Here is an 18,389-nt window from a genome sequence, read left to right as displayed (position 1 = left end):
TAGACCACCTGAGGTGTACCCTAAGGGAGAAATCCAGGCAGGACTTTGGCTAAAATCCTGCGTGAAATTCCGCATGCTTCCCAGTGGATCTGTCAGCAGGAGGTTGGCACTCCTCTATGTCTCATCAGTCGTTTTGTTTTGATCTCTTCCGGCAAAGGCAACCTGTGGCCATATGTTGTTATAGCCATAAGCGCTTCCACAGGGCAGTATCTGGCAAACCCCGCTGCCTGTCAGCGGCTCAGCCCAGGGTGGAGGCTTCTTTTCACTATCTATTCCTTAAAGAGGGCAACTGTTTCTTCTGGCTATCGTAAAAGGAGGGTGGCAGTTACGCCCAGCCCATAACAGTACACGGTGGTTTCTGAGTCTTACCGCTCCAGCCTTAAAATAACAGCTCTTTTTTCCAAGCCAACCAACAATTGTGGTCAGCCACTAATACCAGTTTAACCATTTGGCAGCTGCCCTATAGGAAATAGCTCTTTCAAGAGAGCCAAGGGAACCCTCGTCCCCTTGGCCCCAGAGCCACGCTGGGTTGGTTTCAGTCAGAAGGGCATGTTTACAGATTTCCTTGTATACAGCCAGCCTCTGTAATAACAACCAAATCCTAGAAAGTTAATACCAGGCAAATGGTGGAAGTAGGTTAGAAATGGTAATTCGAGTTAATTGTTTTGGCACCTTATTTTATGAATGAGTGGGTAAAACTCTCTCATCCCCACCCCCCACCCCCCAGCAAACAGGCAGGTTCTTGCTCTGTAGTTCCTTTTCCACCCATCGCGTGTTGGGACCGTCAGCGGAGTTTATCTGGGGGTCGGTTCCCTCCCTGTGACGCGCAGGAGTCACCGGCTCTGAAATCGAAATCGGACCCTTACGACTTCGGGGCAGAAGTTAGCAACGCAGGGCTGATGTAGGGGGCTGCCCCCCCCCCCCGCCTCACCCCGGGATGCTGCCGTAGCGGTCCCCGGTCCCTTCCCGTGGCTCCGCACCTCCCCGCGGAGGCGGCTCCTCTCCTTCCCCCCCCCCCGCTCTCGCAGCGGATCTCCGACAGGACCCCGCGCCGCCCATCACCGCGGACTCTCCGCTGAGGAAGTGGGGCTGAGGCTCGAGCGCCGGACCCCGCGCACAGCTCCGCTCCGTTCCGCGGAGAACGGGGCGACCGGTTCCTCCCCCGCCCCCGCTCCGAGCAGCCGCAACCACGTGGCGAGGAAGAGTTTTCCCGGCCGGCGCCCGCGGGGCTCCCGCCCTCCCTCCCTCCCTCCGCGCCCGGGGGCGGAGGCTCCGCGGGGCGCGCAGCGCAGCGCGCGCGACCCCCCTCCCGCCAACTTTCCTTCCCCCCACCCCTCGCAGCCCGCGCCGCCGAGCTCCCCTTTCCCCGGCGGGCGCTCGTTTTGAATGAATGACCTCACCCGCGCCGGCCAACCGCCGCGCTGCCTCGCTTAATATTCATGAGGCGGCGCGCCAATGAACGGGCGAGGAGGTTGTTTTAAACGGCAGAGCCCCGCAGCCAATCAGGCCGCTCTCGTAGGCAGCCAACGCGAGGCTGAGCCGCGCCGCGCCGAGCCCCGCGTCGTGCCCTGCGCTCCAGCTCCTGTCCACACTACCGCGAACAATACAGGTACGTGCAGCCCCGCCGCAACTTTTCGGGGGGCGGCTGCCCCCTGCCCGCCCCGCCGCCGCCCCGCCCTGCCCCCGCGCCTTCGCCCCTCTGCTCTGCCTGCCCCGGGCTTTTTTTTTTTTTATTATTATTATTATATATTTTTTTTTGTTTTCCGTTCCTTCCGTCCTCCGAGTTTTTTTTTTTTTTAATTAAAAAAAAAAAATCGGAAAAATCACCCAAAACTTTCTTCCCCCTCCCCTCTTCTCCCTCGCAAGGGGATCGGCGGTGCCGGGGCAGATGCCGCGCGCAGCTGGCGGGGCGGCGGGCGAGGCGCAGCGTTTGCCCCCCGTCCCCTTCCCCTGCCCCGCCGGGAGCCCCCCCCCCGGCCCCCGCCCGCGGCGCGGAGGGGGCTACCTGTCCCCGGTGCAGCCCCGTTTCTCCGCGCCGGGCTCCCGTACCGCCGAGAGTAATATGGCTGGTGCAGCAACTACACCGGGACTAACTCCTCTTCTCCCCCGCATGGGCAGGGATTTTTCTCTGCCGCCTCCTAATGTCGCACGGCAAAACGCGCGGCGCCCTCGGCTTTTATTTGCCCCCTTCCCCCGGGTGGGCTCGGTGGGGCTGGCGGCGGTGGGAAAGTTGTCGGCCGTGCGCAATGCCGTGCCCGCTGTTTATTCTGCATTAATATGGCTGTCGCTTTAGCATCTGACAGGGATAAACCCTGCGCGCTGCGCCCGTCTGTCCCGGCGAAGCAGTTTTTTTCTCGCCGCCGCCGCCTCCGAACTCCCCCGATCCCTTCGCCTCTGCCTCCGCCGCTCTTCCCCTACCCGGGAAGGTGTCTCCGGCGGGGCTGCGCCCGCGGCGGGGCCCCGCATCGCCTCTTCCCCGCGCCGCGCCGCCCGTGCTGTGGGCATTAATATGGCTGGCGCTGGAGAGCCCCGGCGAAGGGAAGAAAGACGTGTAAGCGGCATAGGGATGGGGAGGGGGGTCGCGGCGGGGGAAATCTCCTTCCCGGCGCCCCGCAGGGGGCTCAAACCTTTCGCTTTCGCCCCGGCTCCTCTCTCCCCACCGCCCCGCGCCCTCGGTCGGGCGCCGGGGGGCCGCCCGGGGGCTCTCCGCACTCTTTTTTTTCTGGCGGCGCGGAGGAGCGTAGCGGCGGCGATAATGGCTGCACGGGAGCCTTTGTTAGAGAGCGCTGCGCTAGGCAGGGGCCGGGGCGGGGGGGGGGGGGGGGGGGGTGGCGGTGGGGGAGCGCCTCCCGCCCGCGCCCCGGCCCCGCCGCCCCCGCCGCCCGGCGGGGGGCCGAGCGGGGAGCCCCTTCTCGGCGGGGGCGGCGTTTTGGCGGGGCCGGCGGCCGGGGGGCGGCGGGCGCGGGGGGCCGAGCGCGGCGGAGGCGGAGGGGGGGGGGGGAGAGCGCGGCTTTGTTCGGCGGCGCGGCGGCGGCGCCGGGAGAAGCCATCTTAGCGAGCGGGGCCGGCCCTGGGCGCGGAGCGCGGCCGCCGCCGCCGCCGCTCCCGCTTGCCGCTCGCCCCTGCCGCCCGGGGCCGGGCCGGAGCCCCGCTCCCCCGGTCGCCGCCCGGCCCCCCGGCGCCCCCCGCCCGCCGCCCCGCCGCATTTCAGGGGCAGTTTCTTTCATCAGGAGGCATTTCACAAAATGGAAGATGAATTATTGGCGTCTGGCGGAGCCGCCGCTGCCACCCCCCCCCCCCACCCTCCTGTCCTCCGGCCCCGGCCCCGCCGCAGGTGCCCGCGCCCCCGCGCCGCCGAGCCCGGCCGCCGCGGTGACCTTGGCGGGGGGGAGAAGATGGCGGGAGCGGAGCGGAGGGCCAGGCCGGCCGCGGCGGGCCGCTCGCCCCCAACTTCGGGAGCAGGCGGCGGCCCCGGCCCCCGGCTCCGCGCTCCTGCTTTATCCCCGGGTTCGGCGGGTTCGTCTCTCCGCCCGCCGGCAGCGGCGGCCCCGCCGGGCCCCGGGAGAGGGCGGCTGAAAGCCGCTTGTGCCGCGCACGGGGCGGGTGTGGGGGGGGGGGAGGTTAATAGGCGCAATTAAATATTAACGCCGTGCTAATAAAAATTAAATTTTCAAACGCTTGAGGAGCCGTAAATAGGAAATATTGCTGCGGGATTTTTTTTTTTTTCGGAGGGGGGAAAAAAAAATTAATACGGAAGAGGAGGGAAGAAATACAGCCCAAAAGTTAGCATCGTCCTCTCGGTGACTTGCTAATCACATCTTTGCACTGACCACTACGCCTCCGAACATGTGTCACTTGGTGGAGCAAGAGCAAGCGCTGCTCACCTCTCGGAGCTCCACGGGTCCTATTGTGTTTAAAACTAGCCCTTATTTGCACACCTTCTTCTTCTATATAAAAGGTTATTGCACTTTTGCCGGGGGGGAATAATCTGTCCTGCCTTTTTACCTGGAGAGCGGCCGCTAACATGTGAACTCCCAGCTACTGAAGGGCGAAGTCGTAGCCTGGCACGGTGCGTGCCACTCAAGCCCCAGTGTGGTTGTCGACCAAAACAAATACTTTATATTAGTTCATATATAACTCTTCATGGGCAGAAGCGTGTGTATTTAATAGCCTGTCTCCAGTCTTTGGACGTGATGTAAAGACATATCGGCGTAAAACTTAAATCCAGTCATCAGTTTCACTTGCCTCAAATCTGCAACCCAAGTGTCAAGGAAGAATAATTTAAGTCTCCGTATTGGGGATGGCAAGAGGCGTTGCAGGGAAGGAGGGGACGTGTTACTGGTGGGACATGACTTCAGGGGATGGTGGGGTGTGTGTGTATATTTAAATACATGTGCACCATATATGTATACACACGTACGCATACACATTCATCCGTGCGTGGATTCGCCTGTTATTTTTTTTTCCCTTTTTCCCTCTTCCCTACAGAGTCAAGATGGCTAAAGGCGATCCGAAGAAGCCCAAGGGCAAGATGTCTGCCTATGCCTTCTTTGTGCAGACGTGCCGTGAGGAACATAAGAAAAAGAACCCAGAGGTTCCAGTCAACTTTGCAGAGTTTTCCAAGAAGTGCTCGGAGAGGTGGAAGGTACCTTAATTTGTGACTTCCCGAAGGGATAACTTCCTATGGCATCTGCTACGATGACGTGCCTGTGTCTGAACGCGAAGGGAGCCGGTGCTGTTTTCGTCTGTGGGCCGTTCCTGGCAGGGCGTCCCGGCCAGTGATTGGGTGCTGCTGACTCCCGTAATGATCGTGAAGGCTTCAGCCCGGTGTATCTGCCCGTTTAGGTGCTTCCCCTGCAGCCTGGCCTTTTTTCCTGTTCCCGAGCAGCGCCCTTCAGCAGTTCCCTCCCTCCGGGCCTGTGTCCTCGAGGAGGACTCTGGCTGCGCTTGTCCCATTCCCACTGCCTCCCTCTCACCAAGTATGGCAGCTGTGGCTGCGGTCCCCGGTACAGGACCTTCGTCCCCAAGGTGGTCCAGTTAGAAAACAAACAAATTCTGAAACTCCCCTATCGAGTTGGTATGTGTTGGCTTGTTTACTTAAAGTTTGCCAGCTATTGAACAGTTGGGTAATCGCAGGTTCGGTGTCTTGTTTTTTGGTTTTTTAGACCATGTCAAGCAAGGAGAAGGCTAAATTTGATGAAATGGCAAAGGCTGATAAGGTACGATATGATAGAGAAATGAAGGACTATGGACCAGCTAAGGGTGGCAAGAAGAAGAAGGACCCCAACGCCCCAAAACGACCACCGTAAGTAACTTTGAGGCCTTAAATGCACAAGTATTTTGGTTTGTTTTCATGCCCTGTAACACAGCTGATAGGTTTCCATAAAGGAAGTAGATGGGGTATATTGTTGGTATAGCAGTATTGGTAATATTCATAGCTTACTGATACTGTCTTGTAAATCTTCTAGGCAGCTTGTAATCTTGAGCATGTAGAGCACTAACAGGAATTGTCAGTACTTGGTACCCTTAAGCTCGTAGTGATGGAAGACATGGAAATGACCAGGTCACGGTGAGACTCGTGTATCTAAGATGAAATTGGGTGGGGGAGGATAGACAACACCTGATTAAAAACAGCATTGGGTGAAGGCTGCAGGTCTGGGCCTCAGTAAAATCAAAACGTGTTTGGTTTTGTGGCTTGGGTTTTTTTCTGTTTGGTTTTGTTTTTCTGGGTGGCTTTTTTAAGTTAAAAGTATTTCTAGTTAGCGCGTGAGCGCATGTGTGAATGTTGTGGGTGAGGGACGGAGGAAGGGGGTGCTCCCTCGGCGTGCTGCTGCGGTGCTGACTGTCCTCTGGTGCTTCTCCCCAAGGTCTGGCTTCTTCCTCTTCTGTTCAGAGTTCCGCCCCAAGATCAAGTCCACAAACCCTGGCATATCCATCGGGGATGTAGCAAAGAAACTGGGCGAAATGTGGAACAACCTCAGTGATGGCGAAAAGCAGCCTTATAATAATAAGGCAGCTAAACTGAAGGAGAAGTACGAGAAGGTAAGGCTAGTTTTCACTTGTGCCTCTTCCATACCGGCTCTTGTGTTGATGTGTTTCTGGAAGATAGACCCAGCTAAGGTGGCCCCAGCGTAGTGAGCATCTCCAGCTGACAGACCTGTTCTCGTCGCGCTGCGTGCTGTCTCGCTGAACTTTGCGTCCGTCGGGACAGAGTAGGTTAGAGAGCCGCAGGTGGATTCCGGTGAGGAGGGAGAGCTTTCCCCCAGCGATGCGCAGCTGCGGCTGCTCGTGTTGCTCCGGCAAAGGGTTGGCTGTGCTGTTAAAGGAGCTTTGTCCCGTTAGCAGGAAACTTTTAAGAGAGGCTGGGTTCTCTTCTCCTCCTCAAAGAAATAACCATGAATGCAGGGTTCGAGGCCTCCGTCGTCTGGAGGCAGTCGAGTACGCTTAGGTGTCTGCGTAGCTGTGTGCTGTGACGCTGGCCGTCGCCCCTTTTGGGGTGCAGCTGTGGAAGACCGGTCCCTTTACGTTAACGCCCGCTGCTGTACAAATGCTGTATGTGTTTGCTGCTTAGAGCAAATTAAGACATCCCCTTGACTTTGCAGGATGTTGCAGACTACAAGTCTAAAGGAAAGTTTGATGGCGCAAAGGGAGCAGCAACCAAAGCTGCTCGGAAAAAGGTAGAGGAAGAAGACGAAGAGGAGGAGGAGGATGAAGAAGAGGAGGATGAAGATGATGATGATGAATAAAACTGTACAATACTTGTCTCCATGTGAATACCATAGAGTAGGGGAAACACCATAAATGAAGCACCTCTTATTTGAGATGGTGTCTCTTGCCCTTATTAGGCTTAATTAAAAAAAAATTTGGATTCCGATCGCGTTGTAGTTTCTAAAAGTGCTCTAGAAATTGTAACTGGTTTACATGAAGTGGCCATGGGTGTAGTGAGCACCCTGAAACTGTATCAAAGTTGTACATATTTCCAAACATTTTTAAAATGAAAAGGCGCTCTAGTGTTCTCCTAACTCTGTGCACTTTGCTGTTGGTGTAACAAAGCATTTAAAAATGTTTCAAGCATTTTTTTAATTTGTAAGGTGGTGTTACTATATGGTTATTGGCTAGAAAATCCTGGGTTATAAACTGTACATATCTATAGTTTGTAAAAACTAGACAGATTCTTGTGGTACATGCTTAGAGTTATGATGCCTTAGAGGAGCAGTGATTACTTGGAAAGGCTGTACGTTCCCCGGGGTGCCATGGCCCAAAGCATGCACTGTGAGGGTAGATCTATTTACACTACAGTGGGCGTCCATTTAGCTTAAAGTTGTCTTTCTGTATATAGTGAAATAGCATTCTGCTGCCATTCTTAGTTGTGGAAGGGGGTTCAGCTGGCATGAGAAGTGTATGGATTTTTTTAGTTAAGTGCGGTAGTTTTTAAACTGAAAACTGTAGACATCTCTTCATCGTCAACTAAGTGAAGAGCCAGTGCAGCAACTGAAGTTCAAAAACACTCTGTACTTAAACGAATTTGCAACGTTCTGTTTTTTTTGTATGTTTAGAATGCTGAAATGTTTTTGAAGCAAAATAAACAGTATTACATTTTTAAAACTGTTCTTGACAACACTCTAAATTTCTGGTTTAAAAGGATCTTAACAACAGCAAGAGGTTCATTTTGAAGTCTGTGGCATCCCTCAGGGCTGGTGACTTAGGAAACATTCTGACTCAAGGATTTAAAAAAAAAAAATATAAAAAAAAAAAATAAATGGTGGCCAGCCAAAACTGGCTGAATTGAAAGAGATGGCTGCTCCAGCTAATATGCAATCGTAACTGTTTATGGCTGAGTGGCATAAGATGCTATGCAAGTTTGAACTTTATTACTTGAACTTGGGAGCCTAAATGAACATTCATGACGTAATTGTTTGTTTGTGTGTGTATATAGCAGCATTCAGAGATGCAGAGAAAGGTAGGTGGCTAGGAATGAGGCTGACACCATGGAATAAGTATAAAAGCATAGTTTGGATTTTTTTTTCAGTTGTGTTGGGTAAATTTATAGCCCAAATGCATTGCTGTACATATTAAAATGTGCCTTTTTTGTCCTGTGTTAAACTGTTTCAGACTTGTGGTTTTTTCTAGCATCTTGGTTCATGGCAGGAGCCGGGCGCCTAGTCTAACTCCCTGCTGAAGTAGGAGCGTGGCGCAGGTACTTAGTCTGTGTCCTTTCTCTAATGACGCAAGTTTTAATAGGAATTGGGTGCTGCGAGGTGGGTTGGGGGAGCAACGCAGGTCTCTTTCCCCTTTGGTGACCAGCTGGCCGCGTCGCAGTCTTGCCGTCTTTCCAAATCCAAGCTGGGGATGTTTTGCAGCCTTTGGAAGGGAATGGTAATACCTGGTCTCTAGCTGGCGACGCTAACCTCATTTTTCCTTAGCACGGAAACTGCATGAACTGGGAAAACTATAGCAGCCCCTCTCTACCCTTGAATTCCTTCCTTGTGCTGGCTGTAGTTAGCAGTCAGTGTTTGCCTGGCAGCGAGGAGGAGATGGGGGTGTGAGGATACTTGCATTAATAGCAGGTCAAAGTTGTGGGCTGCTGCGTGCAGCTGACTTAAGAGGACCGGGTAACTCATTAGTGTAAACTGTGGGTACGGGCTGCTGCCGCCGCTGCATTTGAGCCAGACTGCAGATTAATGAGGGCCAGGCTTACAGGCAGTACCTACTTCTGATGTGGATAAAACTGCTTCATTGCCTAATTGGGTAGCACATCTGGCTTCCTGTGACTTCTCAACAACCGTAGTATCTTGGCAGAACAGTCTGATCTAGTGTGGAGATGGACTAGAACCTGAAAGCAGAACCAAGTGTCAGATGAAGCAAGCTAATAAAACTTCTGTGAAACGTAGTAACACGTAGCAACTTTTTTTAAGGTGAAGGTACAGTTGGACCACTTAGATGTACTTCTATAATTGCTTAATTATGGCAGTCCTGAGTGACTTTAATGTGCAAAAAACCAAGTGTGAAATTGGCCCCCATTTTATGGGAAGCTGCATTTTAAAAGCCTCAATAAAGCTGCATCTGGAAAAGAAATAGGTACCTTTTGTATTTGCTACCCTTTCCGCACGTCTTCTGATGCGAGGGAGAAGACGACTGGAGATTCCAGCACGTGGAAATTTGATGGGGAAGTGGTGGAGCAGAAGAGAAAAGTGATGGCATCGTTTCAGGAGCTGTAATACTGTTTCTATTGTCTAGTTGGCAAAATCTCCCCTTAGCCACATATGGGAATTAGTGTAGATCACTGCTGTGCAAATCGAGCTTGGCTTTGAATTAACTGCTAGTGAGCTGAGCCCCTATTGATAGTATTAGCAAATAAGAACTAGAGCTGACACCTCTTTGTCTTTGTTGTATTGGAAATCTATCGAGTTGCAGGGCTTGATTAAGGTCTTGGATCTTATGGTGCACTGCCTATTCCTGCTCTGCAAATTTCTAAAATATGGCATGCCTTGGGGATGCTGCTCAATACAATGCTAGTGCAGGACTCTGGGGACTCAAATTTGGATATTGCAGATGTAGTGAGGATGTTTCTTCCCCCAGTACTCTGCCATTGATAATATCGTAGTGCGAATGTAATATAAATAACACATGATTTCCGCCCCCACCACTGGTGTTTGTGTTCTGAGATGTCATCTCAAATATTGGGAACTGCTTAATTTTACCCAGCTCCATTTTTTTGACAGAACACCCTCCGCATGCTCTTTCTGTCTGCTTGGAAATGCTTGTGGTGGTTCAGAGCAGACGTTTCTGCTTTGAGCTGCTGTACAGCTAAAACTTCTAGTTCGACTTTAGTCCCAAGCCAAGCAGAGTAAATATGACTCTTATTAACTCTGTTATATGTAGAGAAGGGTAATGATAGGATAGATTTGGGGAAAGGGGGGGGGGGGTGAAGAGAGACTCTCCTTGCCTGAATTTGACAGAGCTGACTGCGAGACTGCTTGCCTTCCCAAAATGCAAAATGTAATCTGTTGCATCGCCCGAGGGGCTCAGCTAAGAAAAAGGGACGGTGCGGTACTGGAGCTGTTAAAGCCTGCTCCCTGCTCTGGGGAGGCAGAGGATGGCTCGACTGGATGGGTTGACCCCTCCGGATGCCTAAAACAGTGGCAGAGGTGTGAGAGCTTTTGCTCGAGGGAAGGTATCTGCCGGTGCTGATGTGGGGCAGCTGCTGGCCGTGGGGTAGAGACAGGCAGGGTGCTGCCCACCAGCACTGACCCACGTCCCGCAGGTCATGTCCCGCGGTTGGTACCATTTGATTTGCACTCGGGACAGTACGTCGTCTTGAGAACACAGTTGCTACCAAAATGCACCGCATCCTTCTGAAATCAAACCAACCCGGGGGGGGTGATGGGATGGATGAACAGGGCTGCCAAGCTGCTCTGTGCAAGCCAGAGCCTGCCTCTGCCAAACCCGAGCCCGGCAGTGTATTAGCAGGAGCTGGGGAGGCAGAGGAGCAATGCTTTCCCACTGCTCTGTAGCCTATATGTTTCTAAATTCAGTTGAAACGTGATAAATATTTGGTGTGAGCCCTTAGACTAGAGGGGGGGCTCCGGGGAAGGGACTGCGTGGGGGAAGCCCCACGGTGGGTGTGGGGTTAGCTCCCCACAAGCAGTCCCAGGGAAAACCGTGCTGCAGGATGGTTTCCTACCGTTCATGTCAGCATCCTAATGCATCTGTGGGGAAGCAGTGCATTAATTTTTCTGTAATAAAATTAATTAAAAATCCTAGTCCAAATGCATATTGAATCAATTAGCAGCGAACGGCTGCAGCTCTAACAGAGGAAGGTGAAAGTCTGCTTTGGGGATCGTACTGGGGATACAGGCAGAGTCGAAACATCTCTCTTATCTGCTCCCTTTGAAGGGCTGATTTTTCTATAGTTTTATTCACTTCTAATAAACCCTGCAGGAACAGCAGTGAGGTGCGAGGGCTTCTGTTGGCTCTGGCTCAGGCGGTGGCAGGTGAATGGCTTTTTGCTTCCAGCCTCCAGCACAATTCTGGCAGCCGCCTTGAGTTTATGTTTTCCCTCTGCTCGCTCAGGCTGTTGTTCCACGGGCAGAGAAACGTCCTCCCAGTCAGTCCTCTTTTGCTGAGGGCTTTGGGAAGCAGGGCTTGGACCAGGAGAAGTGGCTGGGATGGAACCTCCCCACTGGCTTTACTGGGGCGAGAGCAGGATGCTGCATTTACGGCCACGCTGCCGTTTGCTTTCTGACAAGCCCCACACCCCCCTCTATCAATGTTAGCCCGAGCTCGCTCTCTAAAAGATAACGGGAGGAACTGTGACAAGTGACATACTTATTTCTTTCTGCTAGGGCTGCACCACGCTTTAATGCAATAAACTGAATTACAAAAGTGCAGCTCCACTGCAAAACAAAGTGTGCTGGAGAACCCGTTACCAAACTGATTGCTCTCTAAACAGGTTTCAGCTTGCAGTGGAGTTGGGACCGAATAACCAGCGTGCCTGATGGGGGGCTTCGTGCCCTGCGAGGTGTCTTTACCCCCGTTTGGCAGGCTGGGCTCCGGTGGGAGCGCGGTGTGTGCCCACCCCTGCCTGGGCAGCGCTTGGCGACCTGTGTTCAAAGCGCTCTGCAAACATCTCATCCTTCTGATAGGTCTGATAATTACGTGCTAAAGCGGGCTGTGGATGAGGGGTGGCTCCTCGCCTGTGCTAACGGTCTTGGTTGGAGTTGCCTGCTGCTAAGACCTCTTCCCTGAGCACCCTCCTGCACCTGGATCCCTAAATTAGGCAGGAGGAAGCGGCCACAGCCCTGCCTGAGCTGACAGCTGTGTCTCCCAGGTGGTGAGTGCCTCCTTCTCTTCTTCCTGGACGTGACACAGCCTCCCAGAAACGCTTATGAAGTAGCTAAATCAGGGTTAGTCTTTCTGTTAAGCCGGAGCAGAGATGGCAAGCGACCTCCCTGGGACTGGGGAGCCTGGGCGTTGCGTGGAGCAGCAGACTGCCGCTGTGGTGGGGTTAAGACCTTTGGAGGCTGGGATGTATAAAAGCAAATTTTTATCTTGTTGATGTTGAGAGGTGAAAATGCATTAACCATGGTAAGGGGATGCCTGTCCTGTAACTGTGTCCCCTGATGCATCTGACTTCATGTCCCTGGCTGAATCCAGCAGCCAGGAAAATCACAGCTGGGAACCAAGCCTTACTGTGGGACTGGGTGTTTTGATGGTGTTTGCAGCTGACTTTTGAGCCCCTGAAGTGCAGAGTACCGCTGCTCTGCCCCTGTACCTGCCAGCTCATCTTGCTTCTGACCGGGAGCTCCCTGCCAAGATGCCCAAGGCGCAGGAGCAGCCCCTCTGCACGGGTGTCACACGCCTGTGCGTGCTGCTGTAGCCGAGCCTGTGTAAGGAGAGAGGCAGGTAGGATGCTACAAGTGATAACGGTTGCTTATTCTTCCCAGCCGCTCTCCTCATAAAGCTCCCTCTGGTATTTCAAGTCAGAAAAATGCTCTTTGTAAAATATTAATCAAACATGGCCTGGCTTTGTTGTTGTAAGAACTTATTACTTGTAAGTGTTTTTAACTGCTTCTTTGGAGCTCAAGGTTTGCTTTATGTTAGTTTAGAAAATTAATGCATGTAGAAGAGCGAAGTGGTTTGAGGGATTGCTTGAGACAAATGCCTCTTGCCCGCTGCTAATTACTGTGTGATTGCTCTTCTACCGTGTGTTACCTGGGATGTACCAGCAATAATTCATGGTCTTGCAAAAGAGGCTCGAGAAAGGTGGAAGCAGGAGCAATTTGGTCTCCGGTTTTCTTAAAAAATATGTTGGTCAATTTTGTTCTCTTTAGCTCTAGAGCTCGGGCTGGGGATCTTCCCTGGGCTTGGCTTCTGCAGTTGTTAAAGGTATTGCTACCTGCAGCTCCTGGCAAAGGTTGCTCCCCAGTAACAGGGAGAGCAAAAGGAAACATGCGCTCGGTCTTCTATTGCTTTATTTTGTTGCTTCATATAGTAACCTAATTTTTGCAAGCTGCCGGGAGGTTTTTCAAACCAGGTTCAAAGATCAGGGTGTCAGTAAAAGTCTTAAAGAAAACCTTTTCTTCCAAGGGCTTGCCTGGAAGTGGAATAAAACCTTACCAAATAGGGTTATCTAATTAAAGATCTCTCGCTCCTCACTGTTGCTCATGTTTCATTTGTTGGTGATTCCCCACCAGAGAGAGTTGTCTAGCAAAAAAAATCAGCTAGACCAGAACCCTGAGGGCAACTTGCAGAAGGCCTTCGATGATTTTGAATGTAGGGGGACTTGGCCTTGTTTGTTTTCTGCTATTCCTCGTGCATCTCTGCAGTACATCGCTGTCTCCTCTTAGCCCTTTGCCTGGGGAGAAAGCGAAGGTGTCTCCTTTACAGGCTTAGCCCTTCAACTTTTCCATTAACGTGTGATTACTCATCTGTGGGGAGCACCAAGAAATACTCCCTCAGACCCAGAGAAGATCGCCCTTGATGCTCCTCATTTACTGGAAGGTGACATCTTAAAAAGCCAACTCTCCCAACAGCGGTTCGGGCTGATCTTTCCAAGTGTGACATGGAAAAAGCCCCTTGAGCCCCTTTTCTCTCTGTCCCCCCCCAACACTTACTTCCAGGTGCTGTTTCACAGATCTCTCAGCTTTTAAAGACCCTTTTCTTCACCTGTTCCGTTTCCTCCTCTCCTCCCATTCCCTGCCCCAGCTCTCCCTCTGCCCAGCAAAGCAGCCACGGTCAGCAGATTGGACCCGATGGCTTATTTGAGGTGGCGTAACTTACTCCTCAATTTGGGGAGCAGACTGCCCTGTGTTTTCCCTCTAGTCAGATGCTTTTAGGGAAGACCTTCAGGCAGCGTGGGCTGTTGCTCTGTGCCACCTCGGAGCACCCACTGGTGCTGTTCCCCTGAGATTTTGCGCTCAAAGCAGCGCTGGGGCGAGGGTGGAGGCTCCGGCGACGCAAAATTTTGCGGCTGCTGGCCGGGAGCGTGCCGGACCGGCGGGCGCACGTGGAGCCGGGCGGTCGTGATGGAGGTGGGAAGCGGGAGGCGGCTGAGGGACGCGGGTCTCCAGGTCTTGAGCAGACGGTATCCAGCCCGCAGGGTCTCTCTCTGTGTCGGGGACCATATGGTGCTGTATTTCACAGCTGGCCCTGTGAGATAAGGTTCGGCAGCTAGTACGGATGAAAGAGAACGGGTGGTCTCAAAAATGTTTGCTGTTGCTGGTGCTCGGGTCTCTTGTGGAGATGGTTATGGCCAGTGGAATACATCGGGCTGTACCGTGGCCATGCTGGGTTTCTGTCGCCTCCTTGTTGGGCTGGGCTGGGAACACCTTCTCGTGGCAGGGAGCAGGAACAGGCTGCTGTGGGGTGAGACAAGGTGTTAATTAACGTGCGGATGGGAAGGACCTTCGTGTATGTTCTCATCCTGTGAACCGTGAGTTTCCCACCCTTCGGAGGTGCTCTGGTTGGATCTTTTCCCCGTTTACCCCCTTCCAGGCCGTGCTCAGGCGCCGGCTCTCGCAGGAGGTGGCGAGGCTGTGCCGGAGCGCGTTGCAGAGCTGCCAGGCAACAGCCTCTCCCAAAGCAGAGCCGCAAATCTCCGCCACCCGGAGCGGGATTGCCTCCGGCCCCGCAGCCCAAGGGAAGCGAGAGCCGCCTTCTCGCCACGGACACGCGGGTGCTCAGTCATGGGGAGGGTCCCGTGGGGGAAGCTCACCCCAGAAAGGGCTTGGGGCGCCTGCGGCGGGAGAGGGGATACTGCTGGAGGAGCCGCTGGTTTGCTAGAAGCCATCTCTTAAATATGGACGTGATTGTTTTTATTTATTTCTTTGCTTGCTCTGGAATCTTTGCATTTTTCCCTAAATCCTGGAGGAAAATCAGCGGTGCCCTGTGTGCATGTGACAAGGCTGTGCACAAACTCCCTTTGTGACTTCTTTCACAGGGGAGAAACACATTCAGGAAAAAGCAGGGCCCTGACAACAGGAATCAAGTGTTTCTAAATATGGACATCCCTTTTTGGACTAAAAAGTCTTTTTTGTACCATGCATATTTCCCCTGTTAATCATTTCCTTTTGTTCCTCACAAACTTTGGTCCTCCGATGTTATAGAAGGAATTATAGCCACTCTGTTTGTAAACTTTCCTTTACGATACGTGAACTGGCTTGTATGTTAGACGAATTTGCTGGGTTTTCTTTTTAATGCAGTTGGAAAGGCCAGCACTCCAGTTACTCACCCTTGGCTTTTCCTTTTTTTTTTTTTTTTTAAAAAACAGTCATATTTGGCCTCAGCTCGTCTCGAAATATTGGGGATTTTACAGGCCATTGAGCTTTGCCTGGTCCTATTCACTGCTTTTGTGTTACACTAATTGGCTTGATAAAGAAGGGCCCGGGCTCTGTAAAATGCTTCTCCTCCAAGGTGAAATGTGAGATGGAGGGGGGAAATATTCAGATGTTCACTAGCAGTTATGCTCGCTGGATAATCTGAATGCATCAGAAATGAGCTAGAGCTCAGACAAAGTAGGGGATTAGGAGTCTGAGATGGGTGAGTGGGGTGGACATCTGGAAGCCTGCTGTTTAGCTTGTCTGCTGGGGTGGGTTACGTCTTCTTTATACGGGTTATACGCGCGAAAATGAACAGCGCGCTGGGATTGCGGTTGCTCTCCCTGGATATATTCTGAAATAACAATTTCTGTTGTTATTTACGGAGCACCCCGCCCTCCCGAGCAGAGGTCTGCGTGTTCAACACGAGCTCGATCACCAGCGCAAGCAGCTCAGGAGGAGCTCGCCCTCTGAAGCTGGAGGGAGACGCTCGGGTGTTGTGGCACTGTTGGCACACACCACCACTGCTGGCTGCTTTGAGGTTTCGGGAAGAAACATTGCATGCGGCCGTGGCCGGTGTTACGCAGGCGGCGGATGCTCGAGCCCTCCCTTGCATGGCGCTCGCTGCGTTTTTGGGCAGGTGCAGCTCTGCAGAGCTCGATAGGAAAGCAAACGCGGGGGAGAGGAGGAGAGAAACCAAACTCAGGGCTTCTGAACCCTTCCCGTGTGCGGATCCTGGTTCTCCCAAAGTTGAGCCCGTCGTTAGGGCACAGGGTCGCTTCTGCCGACGGGGTCGGCTTTACCTGCCCCATCCCACTGTCCCCTGCCCAGCCCCTCGCCCCGTCCCCCTGCGGGCACGAGGACGTGGCTCGGGGCGCAGAGCCGTGGGTGGAATGGGGACAGATGCGTGGGGCGTTTTTCATTTGATGATGAAACGAGAGCTGAAAACTGCTTTTGCCTTTTTGAAAACACAGTATTGGAGGAGGAATTCCAAATATGCTGTGAACAGAAATAGCTAAATAGTGGTTTGTTTTGCTTTTGTGTTTCCCTCAAAAGTCATTTCTTCACCAGCCTCTTGCCATGTGCTCAGTTTCTCCTCCTCCATCTCCAGCGCTTTGCTCATGTTTCCATCCCCTTCCCCGACAACCTGCCCTGGCAGCTTCAATTTTGGCTACAGCTGTAACGTGCCAAAACATGGCTGTATGCAGCTGGAGCCTTGCAGTGCTCCCACCAAATACCCACTGCTGCCTGAACAGCATCACATCTCCTCCAGGTGGGAAACATTGTGCTGAGCGAGCCGGCACCGAGGGGTTTGGGATAGGTGCCTTGTTCGGGTGGGCAGTGTAATTCTCACCCTACCCCGTTTCCGTAAAACCAAAGTGAAACGGTTTAGCGGAAGGTAAAGAGGGGACCTTCAGGCACGACTGTCACCCTAAAGCAGATGCAAGAGCTTGATGGTGCTTTGGGTCATGCTTGGGATGAAAAAAGCAAGGGGATTTTTAATTAAAAAAAAAAAAAAAAAAAAAAAAAATCAATCCTCAGAAGAGAGGCAGGTACCAGGGCAGCGGGGCCCCGGGTAGGGCATTAGTGAAGGGTGGTTGAAGGACACGTGCCCGTTGCTGCCGGACGCGGTGCCCCAGGGAATTAAAAGCGGGACTGAGGAGTGAGCCCAATGCAGCCGTGTGGCAGCATCCGCTGAAAGTGCTGACTTGGTGAAACGTGCCTGTGTTGTGTCAAAGATGTGCAAAATTTAGGGAGAGAAGGAAAGCGCCAAGTTTCCATTTTTTGTATTTGTGTGGGATGTTCTTGCTAGCGACACACTTGCTAACCTGGACCATGGGCCTCTCAGCCGTACCGATGGCTGGCGGCTCCTGCTGTGCTACCTTGTTTTATCATCTTTTTTTTGGCAAAACTGCCTTTTCTTTTTTGGGGGACACCTGACATGGGAGCAGAGCTGAGTCCCAGTGGGTACTGACAGTGTTTTTACTTTTTGCGTGCCTTTGTGTCTTACTGGGGTTCAAACATGACACAAAGTCTTTACATTTTGCCCATGTGAGCTTACGGAGCCGCTGCCGAGAGCGATTTGTGAGTGCCAGGCGGTGAATGGACGCACAGGTAAAGCAGCTCCTTTGCTCGGTGCCAGCGTACCGGAGAGCCTGCATCTTGGTCTGTGTTAGCAGCAAATTTTGGCTGGAAAGGAGGAGGTTTGGAGAAGTGGTACAACTCCCCTGGGGTCACCCGTGGGCCCCCTAGGATGCCCAACCTCTGGAAGCCAGATACAAAATCCTCCTTTTTCTCTCAGGATGGGAGGAGGAGTGCATTTCTCCCCAAAAGCAGGGCCAGAAAAGCATTTGTGTGCTGCAGGGGGACTTTAGGTTAGGAGACTTGTGTGATTTTATGCAGACTAAGCACAGTTAAGCATCACGGCCCCAATTCTTGCTCCGTTTTAATGCCATTTTTCAGAAGCACCAGCAGCACGATGCGTTGGAACTGCCCTGTGCCCGGCGGTGCCCCGGGGGACTTGGGGGCTTCGGGAGACCCCAGGGCAGGGACAGGGAACACGGCAGCTCCCTGCTACCCCTCTGGGCTGCCAAAGTCTTTGCTGCGAGGTAGAGGGGTCCAGGTTTGGGGGAGGCAGCCCCGAGCACCGGGTCAGTCCTGACGGCTTCGGCGGGGGATGTGTCTGCAAACAGGAGCTGCTGGGAGTTTGCATTCCCCTTGGCCTCAGCCCTGAAGAAAGCCCAAAGCCTCAGTCAATAATAAGCTTATAAGACTGTAAATCTTGGTAATGAGAAAAACAGAAGACGGCATCTGCTCAACACGGTGGTACTGTGTATGGTCTGGTAAACAGCTATTGAAATGAGTTGCCCGTTATTGCAGGGGTTACAGCTGAAAAGCCCAATTTCCCTGCAGGGTTGGCAGGTTTCTGCCCCCAGTCCTTCAGAGCGGCTGCTGGAATCCTGTTGAGGCTGAGCACGGGGAGAGGTGACCTGTTGCCCGCCAGGGCCGGGTGCTTGCCCGCAGGCACGGCAGCCCCCGCCGCAAAACCAGAGGCGAGCTGCCATCATCCTG

General features: G+C 53.0%; 1 protein-coding gene and 1 long non-coding RNA gene across 2 annotated transcripts; one reads left to right on the top strand and one right to left on the bottom strand.

Moving 5' to 3' along the window:
* Positions 1 to 656: 656 nt before the first annotated feature.
* On the bottom strand, positions 657 to 3,538 carry LOC138690712 (uncharacterized). The gene is made up of 2 exons (XR_011329488.1): positions 2,006 to 3,538; positions 657 to 842 (listed from the first exon to the last, which is right to left on the bottom strand). It is a non-coding gene; the product is annotated as an uncharacterized lncRNA (long non-coding RNA).
* Positions 1,441 to 8,103, top strand: HMGB3 (high mobility group box 3). The gene is given in 6 exon segments (XM_069811128.1): positions 1,441 to 1,542; positions 1,545 to 1,609; positions 4,489 to 4,645; positions 5,166 to 5,305; positions 5,868 to 6,042; positions 6,603 to 8,103. Coding segments are annotated over 6 exon segments (768 nt in total). The 5' UTR covers positions 1,441 to 1,455; the 3' UTR covers positions 6,747 to 8,103.
* The last annotated feature ends 10,286 nt before the right edge of the window (positions 8,104 to 18,389 follow it).

Source organism: Haliaeetus albicilla, chromosome 23, assembly GCF_947461875.1.
Source record: "Haliaeetus albicilla chromosome 23, bHalAlb1.1, whole genome shotgun sequence".
Classification (NCBI taxonomy): Eukaryota; Metazoa; Chordata; class Aves; order Accipitriformes; family Accipitridae; genus Haliaeetus; species Haliaeetus albicilla.
Note: the sequence above shows the minus strand (reverse complement) of the source record. Positions and strands in the feature narration are given on the sequence as shown.